General features: G+C 37.1%; 1 protein-coding gene across 1 annotated transcript; it reads left to right on the forward strand.

Moving 5' to 3' along the window:
* The first annotated feature begins 579 nt into the window (after positions 1-579).
* Positions 580-17,280, forward strand: LOC149069189 (chitinase-3-like protein 2). Its single transcript, XM_089250480.1, has 9 exons — positions 580-819; positions 2,560-2,646; positions 4,741-4,953; positions 8,358-8,614; positions 10,848-10,951; positions 12,087-12,210; positions 12,316-12,501; positions 14,969-15,094; positions 16,451-17,280. The coding sequence occupies exons 1-9, from the start codon at positions 804-806 to the stop codon at positions 16,856-16,858; spliced, it is 1,521 nt and encodes a 506-aa protein (XP_089106606.1). The 5' UTR covers positions 580-803; the 3' UTR covers positions 16,859-17,280.
* The last annotated feature ends 1,764 nt before the right edge of the window (positions 17,281-19,044 follow it).

Consider the following 19,044-nt stretch of genomic DNA (forward strand, 5'->3'; position numbering starts at 1 on the left):
GCTAACCAACGTGCTTCCGGAATAAATCGTCTTCGTTAGCTGAGGTATCACTGTATTCCTATTTACAGTCATAAGTATCACAATATATTTTAATATAAGTCGTAAAAACAATTATAATTCTTGATTTGATGATTATAAACTCAAAAAAGCTTCGTTTGGAAAACTGAATATTTTTGTAAACAATTCTCGAAGGCCAAAATTCGAAAAAAATACGGGAATGCCCGGGGTAAACGGGTCATGTGGTCACCCTAATTATACGGTATAAAATATTATTACCACAATTAAAACCGCATAATCACGTCAATCCAGCTTTCACAGAGCTCATCAACTGATGACTATTCACGCAAGTTAATTTGACAGTAATAAAGGAACAATCTCGGTTATAAAACGGGGGGGAATTGACAATTCTCCATTGTTATCCATCACCACTGCATATTGTTTCCTCACTCAACAGGTGTTGCATCACTACAATTCATAGAAAAGTGTTGGCGTCAGACCGTTAACACATTGAGCGCCATCATCAGGTGTTTAGATTGTTTTGTTTTTTTTAAGCCAAAAAACTGACTAACGTTTATGCTCGTGTATCGAAGGATTTGGAAGAGTGACAGACGTTAATCTCTCTCATGGACGTGATAAGATAATACTCAAATAAGACATCTATTCCTTTTTCCCCTGTTTCCTTGTTTTTTCTGTGGGTTTTGTATTTTATTCAAATACTGATAAAATTGAAAATTCTGATAAATACCTGCCTTCATATAAATACCTGCATCAACGCCTTCTTACTTCTTTTCATCAAACAACACATGAACAATACGTGTCGTAAGTTACGTTTACTAATGAATTATTTTCATTTTATTCCAATTTTTCCAAACAAAAATTCGATGTCATAATTAATTAATTTTATCGATAATTCTATAGTTTTATTACTTTAAATTAATTAATTTAAAACGATTGTGATAACCTGTAGTTCATTTGGTTATTAATATTTGCAATAAATAAATTTTTTTTATCAACTTAAAATGTGTGGTAATAATTTGAATTTATTTCTCAAATAATTATGCAGTTTTGAGGGAAAAATTTCCATTTGGTTTTGAATTATTTTTTTTAATTTATTCTGTGCGTATGTATAGCAAAAAAAATATAGACATAAAGCTTTCTATTTACTACGGAAATTACTAGTAATTTGAAAGATATTTCAATTTCCTTTGTCTCTAATTACTCAATTAATCTAATTATTCAAAGATAGGAACAAATTTAATTGAAATTAGTAATTGATTTGAAAAACGTTTCTCAAATAGCGATCTTTCGAACATTGAATTTTCTAATTATTTTTCTCTTGAATTTGTTTTACAATTTTTTTACCCTAAAAAAATAATTTTATTAATATATTTTTTTAATTTTAAAGAAATTTTAATAATAAATTCCCCATTTCTCCAAAAAAAATCTATTTCTTCTCTACGGTATTAGTTTTTCCTTCAGGTTAGGTTCATTCTGTACATTTCAACTTAAAAAACTGCAATTTTTTTTAGAATTTTTATAAAAGTTTATTTCAAAATTTTCTGTCTGAAATTTGACTGTAAACTTTTTCTTATATTATTTCAACTATTCAAAAAGTTGTCTCATGAATTGCCAAAAATAGCCGTCTCGGCTTTTCTGAGGAAAATTTTCCTTATTTTCAATGTGAAGCCATCTTGAGAATTTTTATTCGTTTTTCAAACCAATAAAATCATTTTCCAAACTTACAAATTATATTATGATAATTATAGTTATATAAATATGAATATCCATCTCGCATATACACTAGAACTTGGATAGTTCGAACGTACTTTCACGAACTTCTCTAGAGTTTTCAAAATTTCCCGTATTTTTTCTCGAGGAAATATGGTCAGCCTTCTTGTATGCATAAAATTGTCTCGTGTTTCACTGTAAAGGATCACAAAATAAAATTACCTTCAAGTTCAAAAGGTGACAAAAAAAAAATTTCCTATGGGAAAAGGTTAAGGACTTTTCCTCTTTTCATCGGGGAGAAGTACTTCCACCCAATACAGAATAATAATTTCCGAAAAATTCTAAGCAGTCGGTGGGTCGGTCACACGGTCAAGAGACGATTCCATTGACCTCGCACGATATTACGATATTTAGGGTGACACGAGATATTTTCCCCTCTCATTCTCTACATCGTCGACAAATGCGACGATTGTGTTCCTTCAACCAAGTCGAACAAAAACAACTTGTTGCCAAGTCGTAAAAATCCATCTCGGAACCGCCCGATAATTTGATCGAGGCCCCTCCATAACACAATAGAATTCTACGTATTGTGAACGGATACCATATTCTTCGGTTATGAAAACGATTTTCGGGGTTCAAAATACGGGAATAATCAAATTATCTCCAAATATTTTTCTCAGAAAAAAACAAAAACAAAAAACAAATAAAGATAATTCCGCCGTTTTTATATGTATAGACCATGTTTGTCATGTTCTTACTGAAGAGTGTTTCGTCGGAAGTGTTTTTCGCATATCCAAATATATAAATACAAGTACGTATGGTGTTTTACAGGTGTTGTATTCCCGTATCTCGGACTCTCGACCATGAAGTCTGTACTCTTTTTCGCTTGTGTACTCGTCGCTGTATTCTCTGTTGAAGGTGAGTATGCAAATATTTCTTGTGAACGTAATTTACTAGAACCTGGATTATATGCATTAAAAAGTGGCTAAATACGCTCTAAAAATATGCACTTAAAAATGCCGAAATATGCGCGTAAAAATGCTAAAATATGCATTACAAGAAACAAAAATATTCATAAAACACCCAAATTAAGTTATGCACTAGAAAAATCTCGAATATGCATTAAAAAATTATCATGCAAAAAAACAGCAGATAGTTTTTTAAAATGCATATCATGTTTTTAAAGGCATATACCTGTATATGTACTGTACTTTATTTACACATTTCTAGTTTTTTGTAGCTGCTCAGTAATGAAATACCAGTAACAAAATAATTTCGACAATATTTCTGAAAAAAATGTACTTTTTTCACTCTTTTTCTAAAAAACACTTTTTACATCTCTAATAGCCTTAGAATAAAACGGTTGATAATTTGGAAAAAACAGTACCACAAACATCTCTATTAATTCACGAAATCTTACCTACAGTGGGAGAAAAAAGCCGAGATGTTATGAAAATACAGTAAAAGTATAGGCGGAGATAGACTTGGAGTTCTGGGGGAGGGGGGGGGCAGGATGATGATGATGATGTCAATTCATATATGCATATGTACATTAGATCTGTCAACTTTTCACCTTTGACGCTGGGGGGGGGGGCAATGCCCCCTCACGGCCTTCCCCCGTATCTTCGCCCATGAGTGAAACCCTTCTTAACGGTCACCCCTGTTTTACAACCAAATATCTCGTCACAAAGCCTATTTAAATAATGTATTTCGAACCCCCTGTTTAACGGTCACCCTCAGAAACGGTCACGGATACTATTTTCATCATTCGTTCCATTGGACTGAAACCCTTATACGGACACCAATAATTGGATTTGTTTTTGCATTATGGTATTGCATATTGCATTATGCACTAGATGGCTGCAAAAGTCTAAATATTTGATCAACTATGGTTGCCGTATATACTCGTGTATAAGTCGAGTTTTTTTTGTGGAAAAATTCGTTCCTCTCTCAAGTGGGAGGTCGGCTTACAGTCGGGTCAGTTTTTGATGAGAAAATATCGACCCCCCACAATCAGTTGCCATTTGTGTAGCAGTGTTCGAGAAACCGGTATTATTGGTATGGGATATGTTCAAACCCCACAGAACTTTTAAATGCAATTTTGGCTGGAAGTTTGTTAATGTCTGGCACCTCTGATGTCCGTTTAGAATCTGAAATTATATGTTGCTGATTGTGCTGATGTATTTTACAGTATATTCCGCCGATGTTCAATACGGCCAGCTCTAGTATAATCGTTGCTCTCTATCACTAAGAGAAAAAAAATTGATGGTTTCAAAACTGTGAAAAACGTAAAATTGGAGTTCGTGCTCCTGCAGATGAATTCAATGCATTGATTAAATACATTTTAGTGTGAACACAATGACGAAAAGTCATTGGAAGTAGTCTTTCAGCTTAAAATACATTTTGAAGGAGTTGAAATGCTCGGCAAAACTGATTAGTTTTTCCAAAATATCTTAATCCATTGTGAAAACTTTTTATAATATTTATTTTTTTTGAAAACTTTTTATAATATTTATTTTGTAATTTTAACTTCGTATCTATGCGATAATTATGTATTTTTATGGCGTTCTCTCATATTTGTCCGAATTGCATTCATATTCATATAAAGGAAAAAACAACTATTTCAGTTACTGTTAATATTATATAATACAGAAAAACTTCTGACACTGTCACCCCTCTTTTACGGACAATTTTTTTTTTTTTTGACCCACGAGTGTCCGCAAAAGAGGGGTTTTACTGTATTATGAGAAATATTGATTTAACAAATTATTGCTAAAAAAACTCTTGGCCAATTCGTGAATTGGCCGCACTTCGGGCTTTGGCAGTAACAAATGCATCAATGCTAAAAAAAAGGGCAAAATATGCAATCCGGGCTCTAGCAATTACAATTGCACATTAGATGTTGTAATTAAAACGTAATGCAGTAATACGGTGTCAATCATTTGTTTCACCCTATGATATTGCTCCCCCGTAAGCATGAATTTGAAAATGCCTGCTGCATTTTCATTTCAGGAGCGAGTCTAGAAGCCGCAAGATCTCCGTCCAGGATCGTATGCTATGTCGGCACTTGGGCAAATTATCGCAACGGAGCTGGTAAATTCGTCATAGAAGACATCGATCCTTTCCTGTGTACTCACGTGGTGTACGCCTTCGCCAAGCTGGCACCGAACTATGAAATAGCCGCCTACGACCCTTATCTCGACCTCAAACAGAACTACGGCCTAGGTAAGTGTTTGCGTTCTCATTGATAATCCGAGTTTTTCAGTGTCCTACTGTAAACACTAATGTAAAACATGCAGTAAATCAGAACAGTTCTTCTTGACCACTTTCGCCCATGGGGGGCTCCCTTTTTTTCTTCTCCTGGCACCAATTGTTGAGGCCTCCAGCCCAATTCCCACATACAGGATGGATAGACCTCTTTTACATATTAAATTCATTTTCTTTGAGTAAAATAACGTTGCATATAGAAATGTCCTCCACTTGACAATACAAGATTCATCGAAAAAGACTGGCTATTTAGGGAGATGAAGATTACAAGGAAGAAAATTCATCACTGCCCCCACGGGGATTCGAACCCCGGTCTCTCGCACCCGATGAATCTTCATCTCCACAAATAACCAACTCTTTCGATGAATCTTTTATTACAAGTTGAGAGGACATTTCTATAAGCCATCTGGTTGGCCTATGTCCGCGGATCTCAACCGGCGCTCCGTGTGAACTTCCAGGGGCTCCGCGGTCCCTCGAGAAAAATAAAAAACCCAGTAAATTTGAAAAAATAATAATTATTAATATTTTTAATAATAAGTCAGAAACTTTGATGAATAAATAAAAAATTGGCGCCTGGGGCTCCGCCATAGAAATTACATACCGGAAAGGGCTCCGTGGGTCAAAAAAGGTTGAGAACCGCTGGCCTATGTCATTCACAAGCTATTAGTTGATTGATGACGCCGTCCATGTACGGTGCCTTTCAACATATATATATATACGCTCCAAGGTTGAAATATTCTATCTGCTGCCATAGCTTAGATCAGTGTTTCCCAAAGTGGGCAATATCGCCCCCTGGTGGGCGATGGAATTGTCCAAGGGGGCGATAGAACCTACTGATTTGACATAGGATCCTATGGGTTTACTCGAGTTGGGGGCCGATGAGAGGAAAAAATTTCTGATGAAGGGGGGCGATGGAACAAAAAGTTTGGGAGACTATGGCTTAGATGTTAGAGAGCACTCGTCTGGCAAGTAAGAGACCGGGGTTCGAGTCCCCGTGGAGGCAGTCATGAATTTTCTTCCTTGTAATCTTCATCTCCACAAACAACCAGTCTTTCGATGAATCTTAAAATAACGTTGATCTCTGGACCCTTTGGACTAAAATTTATTGAGGTTCCCTCTTGGGTGGGAGTTCTATGTAGGGCATGCATGCTTAATGCACGACTCGCAAGCCAAATGTGGCCATTGGATTCATCTGATGTGGTCCACTACCTTAAACCTAATTTTGTAAAAATTAACTAAGTTTCATATTTCCAGTTCACTTAAAGGACCTACAGCATATTCACGCATCACTTGAGTAATCCGTGACTCTGTTTCAGGTCCCTCAAACTGTCCGCGGCACCTCTACAGATCACTTCAGTAACACATGATATTTACGGATCCCTCAAGCTGCCGTGTCACGTTTACAGATCACTCAAGAGGCCCTCTTCACATTTACATATCACTCAAGCCACCCGCGTCACATCTACATATCACTCAAGCCACCCGCGTCACATCTACAGATCACTCAAGTGGCCCGCGGCATATTCACTGATATCACATGAGTAGGTGATCTGTGACAGTTTCAAATCACTCAAGTGGCCTTCGACACATTTACAGATAGCTCAAGTGGCCCGCGGCACAGTTCCAGATTACTTGAGCAATCTGTGGCACAGTTTCAGATCACTCAAACGGCATGCGGCACATTTACAAGCGGTCCGCGCGGCAAAGTTCCAGATCACTCGAGTGGAATGCGACACATCACTTAAGTGGCCGCGAAACGTTTTCAAACAAATGAAATGCCCCACACGCTCCTAAAAAAGTTGAATACCCTAGATCACAGGGACACATCAGAACCGGGAAGCAAAGCAAATCCGTCCAAATCAGGGGGGTTTCCAACTTAAAGTTTCTCGCGGAACCCTTGATGGTTATAATGCTGTTCAGTGGAACCCTTGATTATAATGTGAGGCTATTTTACGGAATTTAAACAAATTTAGTTTCCAACGTTTTTTGTCCCATCGGCCCCCCCCCCTTTCTTCAGAAATTTTTTTTCTCCCAGCGCCCCCAACGCAATCTAACCCAAAGAATCTTATGCTACACCCGTAGCTTCTACCGCCCCCTGGAACATTCCACCACCCCCACCCCAGGGGGCATTAACGCCCACGTTGGGAATGACTGAAATTGCACATTAAGGGTATTTTCTTTCGATATTTTAATCTTTTAAACTGAAATATTGAAATTTTTGAATTTTTGATTGACTTGGGAGGGGGCACGGTTCTCCCCCCCTATTCCCCACCCCCCATGCGTAGGAGTCTCTCTGCTCTTAACACAGTCGAAGGGGTGAGGCTGGAAGAGTTCCGGCCCGGGGCCCGAGAGATTATTCTCATAATTTTTGTTTTTCACACTATTGTAAAACTTCATAGGGGCCGTTCAAGTATTACGTGAGCAGATTCCCCCCCCCCGTCAGCAAAATTTCGTCAGCAGCTTAGAATATTTCATATCTTCAAAAAGGGGTGGTTGATGACGTAAGCAACCTTCAAACCCCCCCCCCCCTCCCCTTCCCTTGTCATCAAAAGTCAGCAAATCCGAACACCCCCCCCCCCCCGATGATGACATAATACTTGAATGATCCCACAATAGGGGAAGGAGGCATGATGAGTCATACCCGGGAGCCCCACCAAAGATCTCAGTATAGGGAGCCCCTACTGTAGGATGGGGGAAGAGGGCATAGGTTTCCGTGCAGTGCCCGACCAAACTACGGTCGAATCCCGTTTTAACGAATGCCGTTATAGCGAAAATCTCGTTTTAACGAACACTTTTCTAATCCACTAGAGAAGTTCGCATAGAAACAATACAAAAACCTAGAATTCCTTTATAACGAAATTTCTAAAAAATTATAACGAAGTGATTTCTCCGGTCTCTTGGAGAACGTTATAACGGAATTCGACTGTAATGGTTGGGACTCGAGAGGTTGGTACCCTATCATCCTATTGGAGGCATATTCACGAATCAAGCGCTCTTATAATAACCATCACCAAAGCTCCCGGGCAAGAACTCCGGCATGCGCTTTAAATGATAATGAAAATGCTTGTTAAGATTTCAGTAAATTACATGAGTTGGTGGCCCGCGGGCTTCTTGAGAAGTTTCGATTTGGCCCGCCGTGTATGAACAACACCCCCCTATAGATAAGATCTTATCCATGGGAGTTGTTGGTATGAGAAAGGTTGAAGACGAATGGTTTAAGGATTACATTCATGTTTCGGAAGAGGAGATGGTACCCCTAATAACACTTAAAGCAGTATGGATTTCTCCAGTCCCCGAGAAAGCACTTTTTTCGTATCAATTGTATTTATTTCAGATATCAACATCGTCTATTTAATTTGTAGGTGGATACGAAAGATTAGTTGGTCTCAAGAAAAAGAATCCAAACTTGAAGTTGCTGTTGGCCATCGGCGGTTGGAACGAAGGTTCCGTCAAGTATTCCAACATGGCCGCCAGCTCTCAGTCGAGGAAAACGTTCGTCTCGAGCTGCGTCAATTTCCTGAGGAGATATGGCTTCGATGGACTCGACGTCGACTGGGAGTATCCTGCTAATAGAGGTGGATCACCCGCCGATAAGGCCAACTTCGTGACGCTGTTGAAGGTGCTGATTTTACCTATTTAGACTTCATAAACTTTTTAAAAAGATATTGCTTAGAACAGCGGCTCTCAACCGGTACTCCGTGGAGCTCTTAGGGCTCCGTGTGAACTCCCAGAGGCTCCGCGGCCGCTCAAGGAAAATAAAATTAAAAAACAGTAAATTTCAAAAAAAATAATTCTTATTAATGTTTTTGAATAATAAAAATAAGTCAGTAACTTTGATGAATAAATAACAAGAGGCCCACCGGGCTCCGCCATAGAAATTATATACTGGAAAGGGCTCCGTGGATCAAAAAATGTTGAGAACCGCTGGCTTAGAAAATTAGGAGCTATAATTTCCAACACATATGAGAGTCCTTATCATTTTTATATGTGTTACTGCCAAACAGCCCAAAGGGCGACCAATTCGCGAAATGGCCGAGATTGGCCCGAGTCCGATGTTTCTGAAATGATTCGGGCTTCGGTCGTCCAGTTCGCGAAGTGTCCGGAGGTCCCTGGCCGAAGTTCGATGAGCTGATATATGACGGTCCGGTAGGCACCAAATAGATTTTTTTTTCATGGCTAATACTGGCTATATACATGGTGTCCTGTAAGTGCTACTACGACCTTTATCTCATCAACCATCAATCGTAGAAGTATAGTTTCGATTTGAAATAAATGTTCAAAAGGCGTTCAAAAACTACCCTGTACCAGTTTTGAGAGTGAAGCCACAATGTGCCACATTGTGCCACAAAATTTGACGTTTCTGTCCCACTTTGTGACGCTATTAATGATACAAATTTCACCAATTTCAACTTCATAAACTTTTAAAACAAATGAAGTTTGGAAACTGAATTTTATAACAGCGTGCAGTTTTTTTTTTATTTTAGGAAAATATTGTTTTCTTATTTTATATACAGGGTGTCCCATAAATTCATAAAAAAAATTAAATATTCATAAAAATTAATTGAATAAATTGGTATGCAGTGAAGCCTCGATACAACGATACCGTGCGGGACATTAAAAAAATATCGTTTAGGGGGTTATCGTTACATCGAGAGGTGTCATTATCATCAGTCGCCGCAAAATTTATGATGTTATTGGCATTTTTTCTGAATTGGCGTTGTTAGTACTACTATAAAATGCATTAATAAGTATTTATTTGTTGCAAAAAAATTCATATTGATTAAATGATTAATGAAATTCAGTTAGTTGTTTCACTAATGTGGTTCACCTCACAATACTTTTGTGTACAGCGTAGAAACTAGAAAGTAGCTCGACGGTCGAAAGAAATTAGACTAGGTTATTCAAAACAAAATTTGAAAAAAGAAATATCGTTATAAAGGGATTAATAATCGTTATATCAAGTGTCGTTCTAGTGAGGTTTCACTGTATTTTTGAATGCATTTTCCCGAAACATTTATTCTCACACAAAGGGGGATTTTTTTTGGTACAAGAGAAAAATTAAACTTCCGTCAATAGAGGGCGCTGCTCAAAAGAAAATCAGGAATGATTGAATCCTGAGCCTTTCTTCAATCTGTGTCCAAAACATTGTCAAAGCTTCGGCGGGCGATTCGTGGTCGAGACAAAACAACTTCACCAAGTGGCTATCCCCCGATATCAGCATCTCGATGAAACTCTTATGTAAGCACCAGTGACAGGAAAATTCAGAAATAAGACCATAGGCGTACGCAGAATTTTCTCGAGGGGGGTTTTCAGTATTTTTATTCCTTCTGGGGGGGGGGGGGGTTACGTGTTTTTTCTGCAAAATAACACTATAATCTTGGCTTAAGTGGGGGGGGAAGGGGTTAGAACGGTTCGATGAGCTTTCTTTTTACAAAATATCATTCAAAATTCATTTTTAAAACTTTTTATATAACTTCAGAAATATTTCTTTCTGTGTGATTATTTTTAAACTCTCTCTCCAAAATTTGATTTTTTAAAATAACTTTTACCAATTTGACAACATTTAAAAAAACTAAATTTTTTTAATATAAAATTTTCTCGAAAAAATTTTCCAGAATTTAAATTTTTTTAAAATCAGTTTTTTTGTTTTTGTAAATATTTTTTTAAATATTATTTGTGTGATGATTACAGCTAAAAGTTGTCAAAATTTTATAATTTGCTGGAAAATTTACCTTTAATTACTAAATAAATAGTTCAAATTTATTAAGTTTCTTCAACGGTTTCAATTTATGTTACTACAATACTATGATCTGTACATTAACGCGTATTTTACATTTGTTGAAAATTTGAAGGATCTGAAGGAAGCTTTCCAGCCACAGGGCCTACTTCTAACCGCCGCAGTTTCAGCTGGAAAAGCCACGATCGATACGGCCTATGACATCCCTGGAATGAGCAAGTTCGTAGAATTTCTTCTTGATTAATTAATTAAACGATTAATTTATCTTATCTATCTCTATTAGTCTAGTCACAGATCTAGGGTGACCTTAAGTGGGAGAAGAAGTAGTATACAACAGAAGTGCTCATTCTTGGGAAATATGCTCCCTTGCGGTCCTGGGATAATGTAAGGGGGAAACCATGGTTGAAAATCAGATGAAATGGTGGGGTCAGGAAATATTTTGAAGAGGCCACAGAGAGCTGTGAAACAGGGAGAGGGAAATGCAGTTTTGTTTCAAGTGAAATATGTTAGGAGAAAATGTGACTACTTCCAGAATCCAGTAGAGTTGTCCATGGAACCAGGGTCATCTTAACTCATGTCTCCATGTAGGCATGGCCCCCACATCCTGGAATAAGGCCCCCCAGGCTGGGACTTACGGAAGGACAACGGACTCGACTTTTTACGGATCCCTCTATAGTTATAGCGTGAAAAACAAAAACAATAAATGATCGTCCCTATCCTCAGGGCTAGAGTACTGTGAACCCCACCCTTATGGGGCCATGGTCAGGTGCCTCATGTCTATGGGAGGAGGGAGGCCTACGTGATGAGATTTGGCTCTTGGCTCTATGATTTCCGAGTGTAAGTATGTAAAAAAGTAAGCTAAGTGTGCATCCAGCTAGGTATGAAGCCCCAGAATATCACTTTTCCCGAGGACCCACGACGGTGAGACGGCCATCAATGAAACTCCCACAACTTAGCTTAGAAACGGAACCTGATAGGGGGGGAGGGGGGGGGGTGATCGATGTTATTTATGGAATTTTTGCTCGTTATAAATTTAGTTTTTACTAAATTCAGTTCAGCAAGAGCAAAGGATTGAAAGGATATCACTCCTGGATGGGGGGGGGGGGGCATGTGAGACAGGGAGTCAATGAGAATAAAATATGGTCCGAAGGGGCGCCTGCCGAAGGGGAAAAAATATTTAGATACGCTGGTATACAATGACCCAACGTCCCGTATTTTACGGGACAATGTTAGACAAAAGTTATTGCTTTCTACTCATAAGCTTTTGGAAAAGTCAATGGGATAATCGTCCCCTATGGATCCATGCCTTCGATGGTCAAAACATTGTCCATGAGCTATATTTTTTCTCTCTCAGGTACCTAGATTTCATCAACCTTATGTCATACGATTTCAACGGAGCCTGGAATCCTGTCACGGGTCACAACGCTCCACTGACCGGAAGGCAAGGAGGCTCTGGAGACAGCCAAATGCTAAATGTGGTAAATGTTAATTTTATGAGCGTTTAACCAAGTGGCAAATTCTAAATTGTAGAGGAAATACCATCTCTCGTTCTGACAGGCATTTAATTTTGTTTTTTTGGTTAGGAATTTGCCGTGAAATACTGGATAAATGGAGGTACTCCATCGCATAAGCTGGTACTTGGCATGCCACTTTATGGCCGAAGTTTTGCATTGCAAGACGCAAACCGCAATGGAGTTGGCTCTCCAGCGACCGGTAAAGGGCTCGTCGGGCCTTACACGGGCGAGCCTGGCTACTTGGGTTACAATGAGGTTGGAACTATTTGACAATTATAAAATATTTCTTTTTCCTGCAACCGATGACTTTTCTAGCCATTTGAAAATTTACTCTCTGAGCCATTTGTTCTCTTCAAATATATTTGTTCTCTTCAAATATATTTGTTCTCTTCAAATATATTTGTTCTCTTCAAATATATTTGTTCTCTTCAAATATATTTGTTCTCTTCAAATATATTTGTTCTCTTCAAATATATTTGTTCTCTTCAAATTTAATATTTGTTCTCTTCAAATTTAATATTTGTTCATGTTAATTTTAAATTCAGTGTTATATATATTTCTTCTCGGTCATTTAAGGTACTCTTTAAGGTATCCGATTATCTTTCTTGTCACTTTTCTTTAAAATGGTACTGGAGTGAACTTTAATAACATTTAATAACATTTTTTTTGTAATAGGAAGTGTCTCGAAATAGTGAAAGTCATTTTTATGTCAGATTTTAGGCAAAATTCACGTGATATTCGAAACAAAATTGCAAAAAAATTTTGTTAATGAGATGTTTTGCGATTTTCACAGCGTATTTAGCTAGTAATGTTGCAGGTTGTGAACCAAAATTTAAAGGATTGCATGATATACTTTATAAGTCACATCAAAATATGTTAATGTACGTGTGAAGTTTTTGAAATTTCATCCTACATTTTGTCTATAAAACACTGTAATTCAAAAAATATATGTGATAGACCTTAGATTTTGATTCATAACCTCAATAATATATAGCAAAATATAACATTACAATTTCGTAAGGATGCAATGCATCAATTTTTACAAATCATGTCACAAAGTCAAGTAAAATGTCAAAAAAATAGCATTCTTCGTAAAACACGTTTAAAGTCTTTATTCGCGTATTACTTCTTGTAAAACCTCTTAAGTAGACGTAACTTTGATTCTAAGCGTCATAGGGGTCATTCAAGTATTACGTCAGCATCGAGGGGGGGGGGGGTTTCGGATTTGCTGACTTTTGATGGCAAGGAGGGGAGGGGGTTGTGAAGGTTGCTTACGTCATCAACGACCCCTTTTTGAAGATATGAAATATTCTAAGCTGCTGACGAAATTTTGCTGACGGGGGGGGGGGGGGGGGTTAGTATTTTGCTGACTTTTGCTGACAAGGGGGGGGGGTCAAAAATGGCTGAAAATCTGCTTACGTATTACTTGAATGGCCCCATATAAGCAAAACAAGGTGTTTTGGAATTACATCAAACAAGCCTTTTATGAAAAATAAAAAATGAAAATCTATATTCTCTTCCAAAAAATGGCTTTTTCAAGGTAGTCGGATACCTTAATTTTCTTTCTGAGTCATTTATTGTCTTTTCTGAACTATGTATTCTCTTCAGTTACTCTCTAGTTATATTTGCTTACTCTTTAACTCTGTTTTGATTCATTTATTCCTTATTTTTTCCCAGAGCTATTTATCATCTTTAGGTTTCTTTCTGAGCCATTTATTCTCTTTTATTTTATTTCCAGGCCAATTATTCCCTTCTATTTTATTTCCAGGCCAATTATTCCCTTCTATTTTCTTTTCAAGTCATTTATTCTATCTAATTTACTTCCTAACCGATTTAATGTATTTTATTTTTAATTTTATTTTTCCTTTCCTTTTCTAAGTCAAATTATTCTAATTCAATTTCTAAGCACTTTAATTTTTTCTGAACCATTTATTATGCACGTACAAATGTCACAACAGACTAAATGCCCAACAAGGCGGCTGAAAAAAAGATACCCATGAAAAAATATGGATGTTGAATACATATTCTAAACTATATCAAAAACACAGCAGTCCAATAAGAGCAATTGAAAAACCAATAATTATGATAAAATATAAATATACTGCCCATAAAGACTTGTGGTTTTTTTGCCTCATCTAAGTATGGATAGCTTATCAATTTATCCCAAAAATTTATTCTCTGGTTTCAATTCTGAACCATTTATTCTTTTTTCCTTTTGAACAATTTATTACCATACCTTTCTGAGCTATTTATTATCTTTAATTTCTTTTCTTAGCTATTTATTATCTTTAATTTCTTTTCTTAGCTATTTATTATCTTTAATTTCTTTTCTTAGCTATTTATTCTCTTCAATTTATTTTTTGAGAAATTTTTTTCTTCGATTTTCTCTTTCCCAGCCATTCATTTTACTCTCTTTTTTTCTTTTTTTTTTGAATCATTTACTTGTCAATTTTCTTTCTAAAGCTGGGACTACATTATAAAAGTTTCATAAAAGTTCTTCTTATAAAACTTGAGAAATGCAACGAATAAGGTTATCGGTTACATTCGAGCCTTACTAGTTGCATATCCCAAGTTTTATAAATGGACTTTAATGAAACTTTTATAGTGTAGTCTCGGCCTTAGCCATTCATTAAATTCTTCTTTCTTAGAAGCATTTTGTTCTTTTAGCTTTCATTTATTCTCTTTAATTTTGTATCTGCGCCATTTCTTTTCTTAAATTTAGTTATGTGAGATGTTCAAGTCTGACAGCAGCTGGAAAGTAGTATTCGATCAAGAGCAGAAAGTGCCGTACGCTTATAGAGACAAGCAGTGGATATCATTTGACAATGTCAAAAGCATCGCTTTGAAGGTCAGTATTAAGATAAGTACAGGGTGTCTATAATAACTCCTCAGTTGTCTACAGCTCTAATTGCCTATAAAAAAATTTGTAGAACTTTAGGAACGTTTGTTCAAAGAGATGGGGAGAATTTTCGAAGCCCGTGGGGACACTGAATCTCTAGATCTAGAGCAGGGGACTTCAACCTTTCAAGCATTGCTGTCCAAACTAAACTTTCCACGAAGCCCGCGGGCCACCAAGACACGGTGGTATTTTCGGTTATTAAACAGGGTTCTCAAAATTTATTGAACACTTTCATTTACTCTGAATTTATTTCTTTCATCAAATATGAATTGTTATTCATTTTTAAATAACTTCCTTTATTAATTAATACCTTTTAATCAATTATTTCTTTTATTAAATCTGAAATTTGTCCCGATGTAATTATGAAATTATTTCTTTCAAAATTTCTTAATTTTTTCGTGAATTATCACTTCTAACAATTCTGAAATCTACTCTTGAGAGTTCTGAAATCCACCCTTAACAATTCTGAAATTATTTCTATCAGTAGCTCTGCAATTATTTCTATCAGTAGCTCTGCAATTATTTCTACCAGTGGCTCTGCAATTATTTCTTTCAGTAATTCTGTAACTATTTTTTCATTAATTATAAATTCTCATCAATTATGAAATTATTTTTTTCAATGACTCCGAAATTATTATTTTTTAACAAATCTAAAATTATTTCCTTCATTAGAGTGTTTTTTTCAGCATTTTCGTAAATTTTGTAATTATGTATACCTTTCGGATGCCGAATCTCACCTATCGAAATATTATGTAGCCTATAACAAATCATGAGGCTCTAAATCTGTTTTGGCCCAGGGTCCCCCGAATTTGTTACGACGGCCCTTTTAATGTATCAAATGCACACAGCATTACTATTGAGAATCTGGATACTTCCCAGATTCTCTTTAAGGATTTTTTTTTTAATTTAATAGTTTCTCTATGCAAAAATAACTATTTTCTAAAAAAGGTTCTGCTCGGCGGGCCACAGCAAACAGCTCTTAGGGCCACATTTAGACTGCGGGCCATAAGTTGAAACCCCGCGAGCTATTCTTTTCAGCTTTTTAGCTTTGTGCCATTTAACATGGAACGTTTGATTGAAAGAATAAAGAAAACTTTTGAAATTGCAAAGAATGTGACTCTAGAGCAGTTGAAGCTTTTTCGGCTGTAGCCTGCTTTGAAAAAAATCATATTTCCTTGTACTTTGAAATCGATATTTTAAGTTTGCAATGGGCATCATTAATAACTACTCTAAACTCAAATCATGTCACACCAATACTTTCGAATTTAGTTATCAGCTTTATGATATGAATCTTTGAAATTCCAGGTTGATTTCGTCAAGAAATATAACTTGGGTGGCGCAATGGTGTGGTCAATGGAAACCGATGACTTCCGAGGAAACTGCAACGGGGGCAAGTATCCATTGATCAATACCATCAAGAAAGGTCTCCGGCCAGGAGGCGGAACCAACGACGTCCTCACTACGACGGCTTCTCCAAGGACCACGTTGAAACCCCAAGTAGAAGATCGGAAGCCGAACACCAATTCAGAAATGTGTACGGCACCCGGTTTCGGACCTCATCCAAAAACCTGCAGGAAATTCGTCAACTGCGTACAGGTGGCGTCGGGCTACACCGTTTACGTATTCGACTGTCCACCCGCTACCGTGTTCAGCAAGAAGATGGGGCTCTGCACGTATCCGCACCTCGTACCCGAGTGTAATAACGAGGTCTAAAGAAACGGTTTCTAATTTTTCATTGCTCCCAAAAATCGATATGAAGCCAGAAAATGTCCATCGATTTCTCATAATCCTTAAATGATTCGTCTGAACCGATCAGTCCAATTAACAAGTCGACAAGACTCTTGCGACAGACTGAGCCCATTGAATATGATTCTGACAATTACAAAAAGTGCCATATAATAATTTATTATCGATAAACTAGTCACGGTTTTTGTTATTAATTATCGAATAATTGATCCGTTGATCATAGTTTAGTTCTTTCTTATTTATTGATGTATTTTTCCTTTAGAACCATAGCGTATTCTTTCCTTTGGCTGGTCCAATCGTAGCTTTTGATTTTGTTGAACGTAGCCCACCTTTTAGCATTTCTATGTACATTGCCTCATTGTGTAAAATAAAATAAAAATTGCCAATTCCTTTGTGCCTATTCGTTTTAATCATGGATATGTGAATTTTATAAACTTATCATAGGATGTATTACATAATCCCATGATGTTCACGATACCGTTTCACGCAGGAGCCGTAACTTGGACTTTTCAGGAAGGGGGAAGACGGTTTTGCGCCGTGGTTGTAAAAAAACCAGCAATGCTTGCGCTCAGTTTCGTACTGTTTGATCAAGGATTAGAAGCACGTTGATTTTAGTTTGAACGTTTGTCGGATTAGCCACGTATGAGTTCTATTTCACTAATTCCAGACACAATCAGTGCTCGCAACTTTGAAAAAAATGCTGAAGACACACCTGATCTTGAGTATTATGAAGAAAAACGCATCAAAAATAGATAGTAAATACCGTATTTTCCTGAGGTGTTTCATTCGTGTAATATACGTGATTTTTTTGTTTTTTTAAATTTCTTATTGCACATTTATACTGGGTGTACAAGAACGTCCTCTCGCTGCAAATTACTTGCGAACCATTGAGTCTAGAAACATATTTCCAATTAGATAAAGTATCCAGATAACGTGTAGAACTAGTCCCTCCCCCTTTTAGTCTAATACTACTACTTAACCCTAGATGCACCTCGTGCACATTCCTCTGCAGAATTTCTAATGAATCGGTACATGTCGGAATGTGTGTTCTGGCCCTTAAGTATTTATGTTGTCAGAATTGTGCTTGTCGTGTTCTTGCTCGTGCTGCCACCTCTCTTTCATATTTTGAAGTAAACATGGTAAATACTTAAACTTTCAGGTCATGTCAGTATTGCGTTGTAGGTCTACTTGCTCTTTGCGGAGAAAGTGATATATATATGAAAACTTATCTATTTACATATACACACAGATAAGTTTTCATATCAGTTTTCAGTCGAATCCCGTTTTAACCGTGACCTAGCGATGCTAACCGTTTTTTATTTGGTTATTTTTCCGGTTTTTATGAATTTTTAAATTTTCTACGGACTTCTTGCCCACCCTGTATACGGGATGATTCCAAATTCATGAGAAAAACTTTAAGACGTGATGTAAGAGTCCTAAACAAGCATTTTTTTTTTGTCACAGAATATGCCGTCGAGTCGCAATAGCAAAAGAGATGGAGAGAATTTTTGGAAATTGCTCAACAGCACTTCACCAGAAGCAAATGATCATATTTGCTGCAGTATGTGCTGTTAATCATCATCGGATTGGATTGGAGTTTGTTTTTTATTGTCGCAATGATCATCAAGGTCATGTTACGCCAAACAATGATCAAGCGGTATAATGAGTTGCGGTAGAATTGGCGTTAAACAAGTTGCACCATGAGAAGGCCTATCACATTAAAATTCTCTGGATCCTCGAATGGTTGATTGTACTTATTGCAAGCAAATTCGTCGGAAAAATATTATATATTTGCTGTTGTGCGTGCACTCCCTTTTGTTGCACACCCCCTACCTCGTTTGGCATTTCGATTCCACCGTACATTCTATGACCAAAAATGCTTGTTCAGGAGTCTTAAGCTTTCTATCACCTCTTAAAGTTTTGTCCCATGAATTTATAATCACCCTGTATGTAAATGGGAGACCGGCTCGCAATCATTCCACGAAGTTGGAAAACCGCAGAAAAACCAACTTCAGCCGACCACGACTGTGCCACCAACGGGGGCTCGAACGTCCCCCTAGTCTGAAATCCGTGAATACATAATTAGATCAATGCCGATAAACTCAAGACAATTCGAAATCGACATGACATTAGATCCGGTGAGTGACGAATGC

The sequence above is a fragment of the Pholcus phalangioides genome, unplaced genomic scaffold (assembly GCF_987345545.1).
Source record: "Pholcus phalangioides strain wild (caught in Gottingen) unplaced genomic scaffold, Ppha-v1.0 ptg000024l_1, whole genome shotgun sequence".
Taxonomy (NCBI): Eukaryota; Metazoa; Arthropoda; class Arachnida; order Araneae; family Pholcidae; genus Pholcus; species Pholcus phalangioides.

What these genes read in the sequence shown, in the direction of transcription:
- LOC149069189 (XM_089250480.1), top strand. An exon ending in ACTTCGTGACGCTGTTGAAG is followed by an intron (nt 8,615 to 10,847) that starts GTGCTGATTTTA and finishes GAAAATTTGAAG; the next exon opens with GATCTGAAGGAAGCTTTCCA. An exon ending in TCAAAAGCATCGCTTTGAAG is followed by an intron (nt 15,095 to 16,450) that starts GTCAGTATTAAG and finishes TTGAAATTCCAG; the next exon opens with GTTGATTTCGTCAAGAAATA.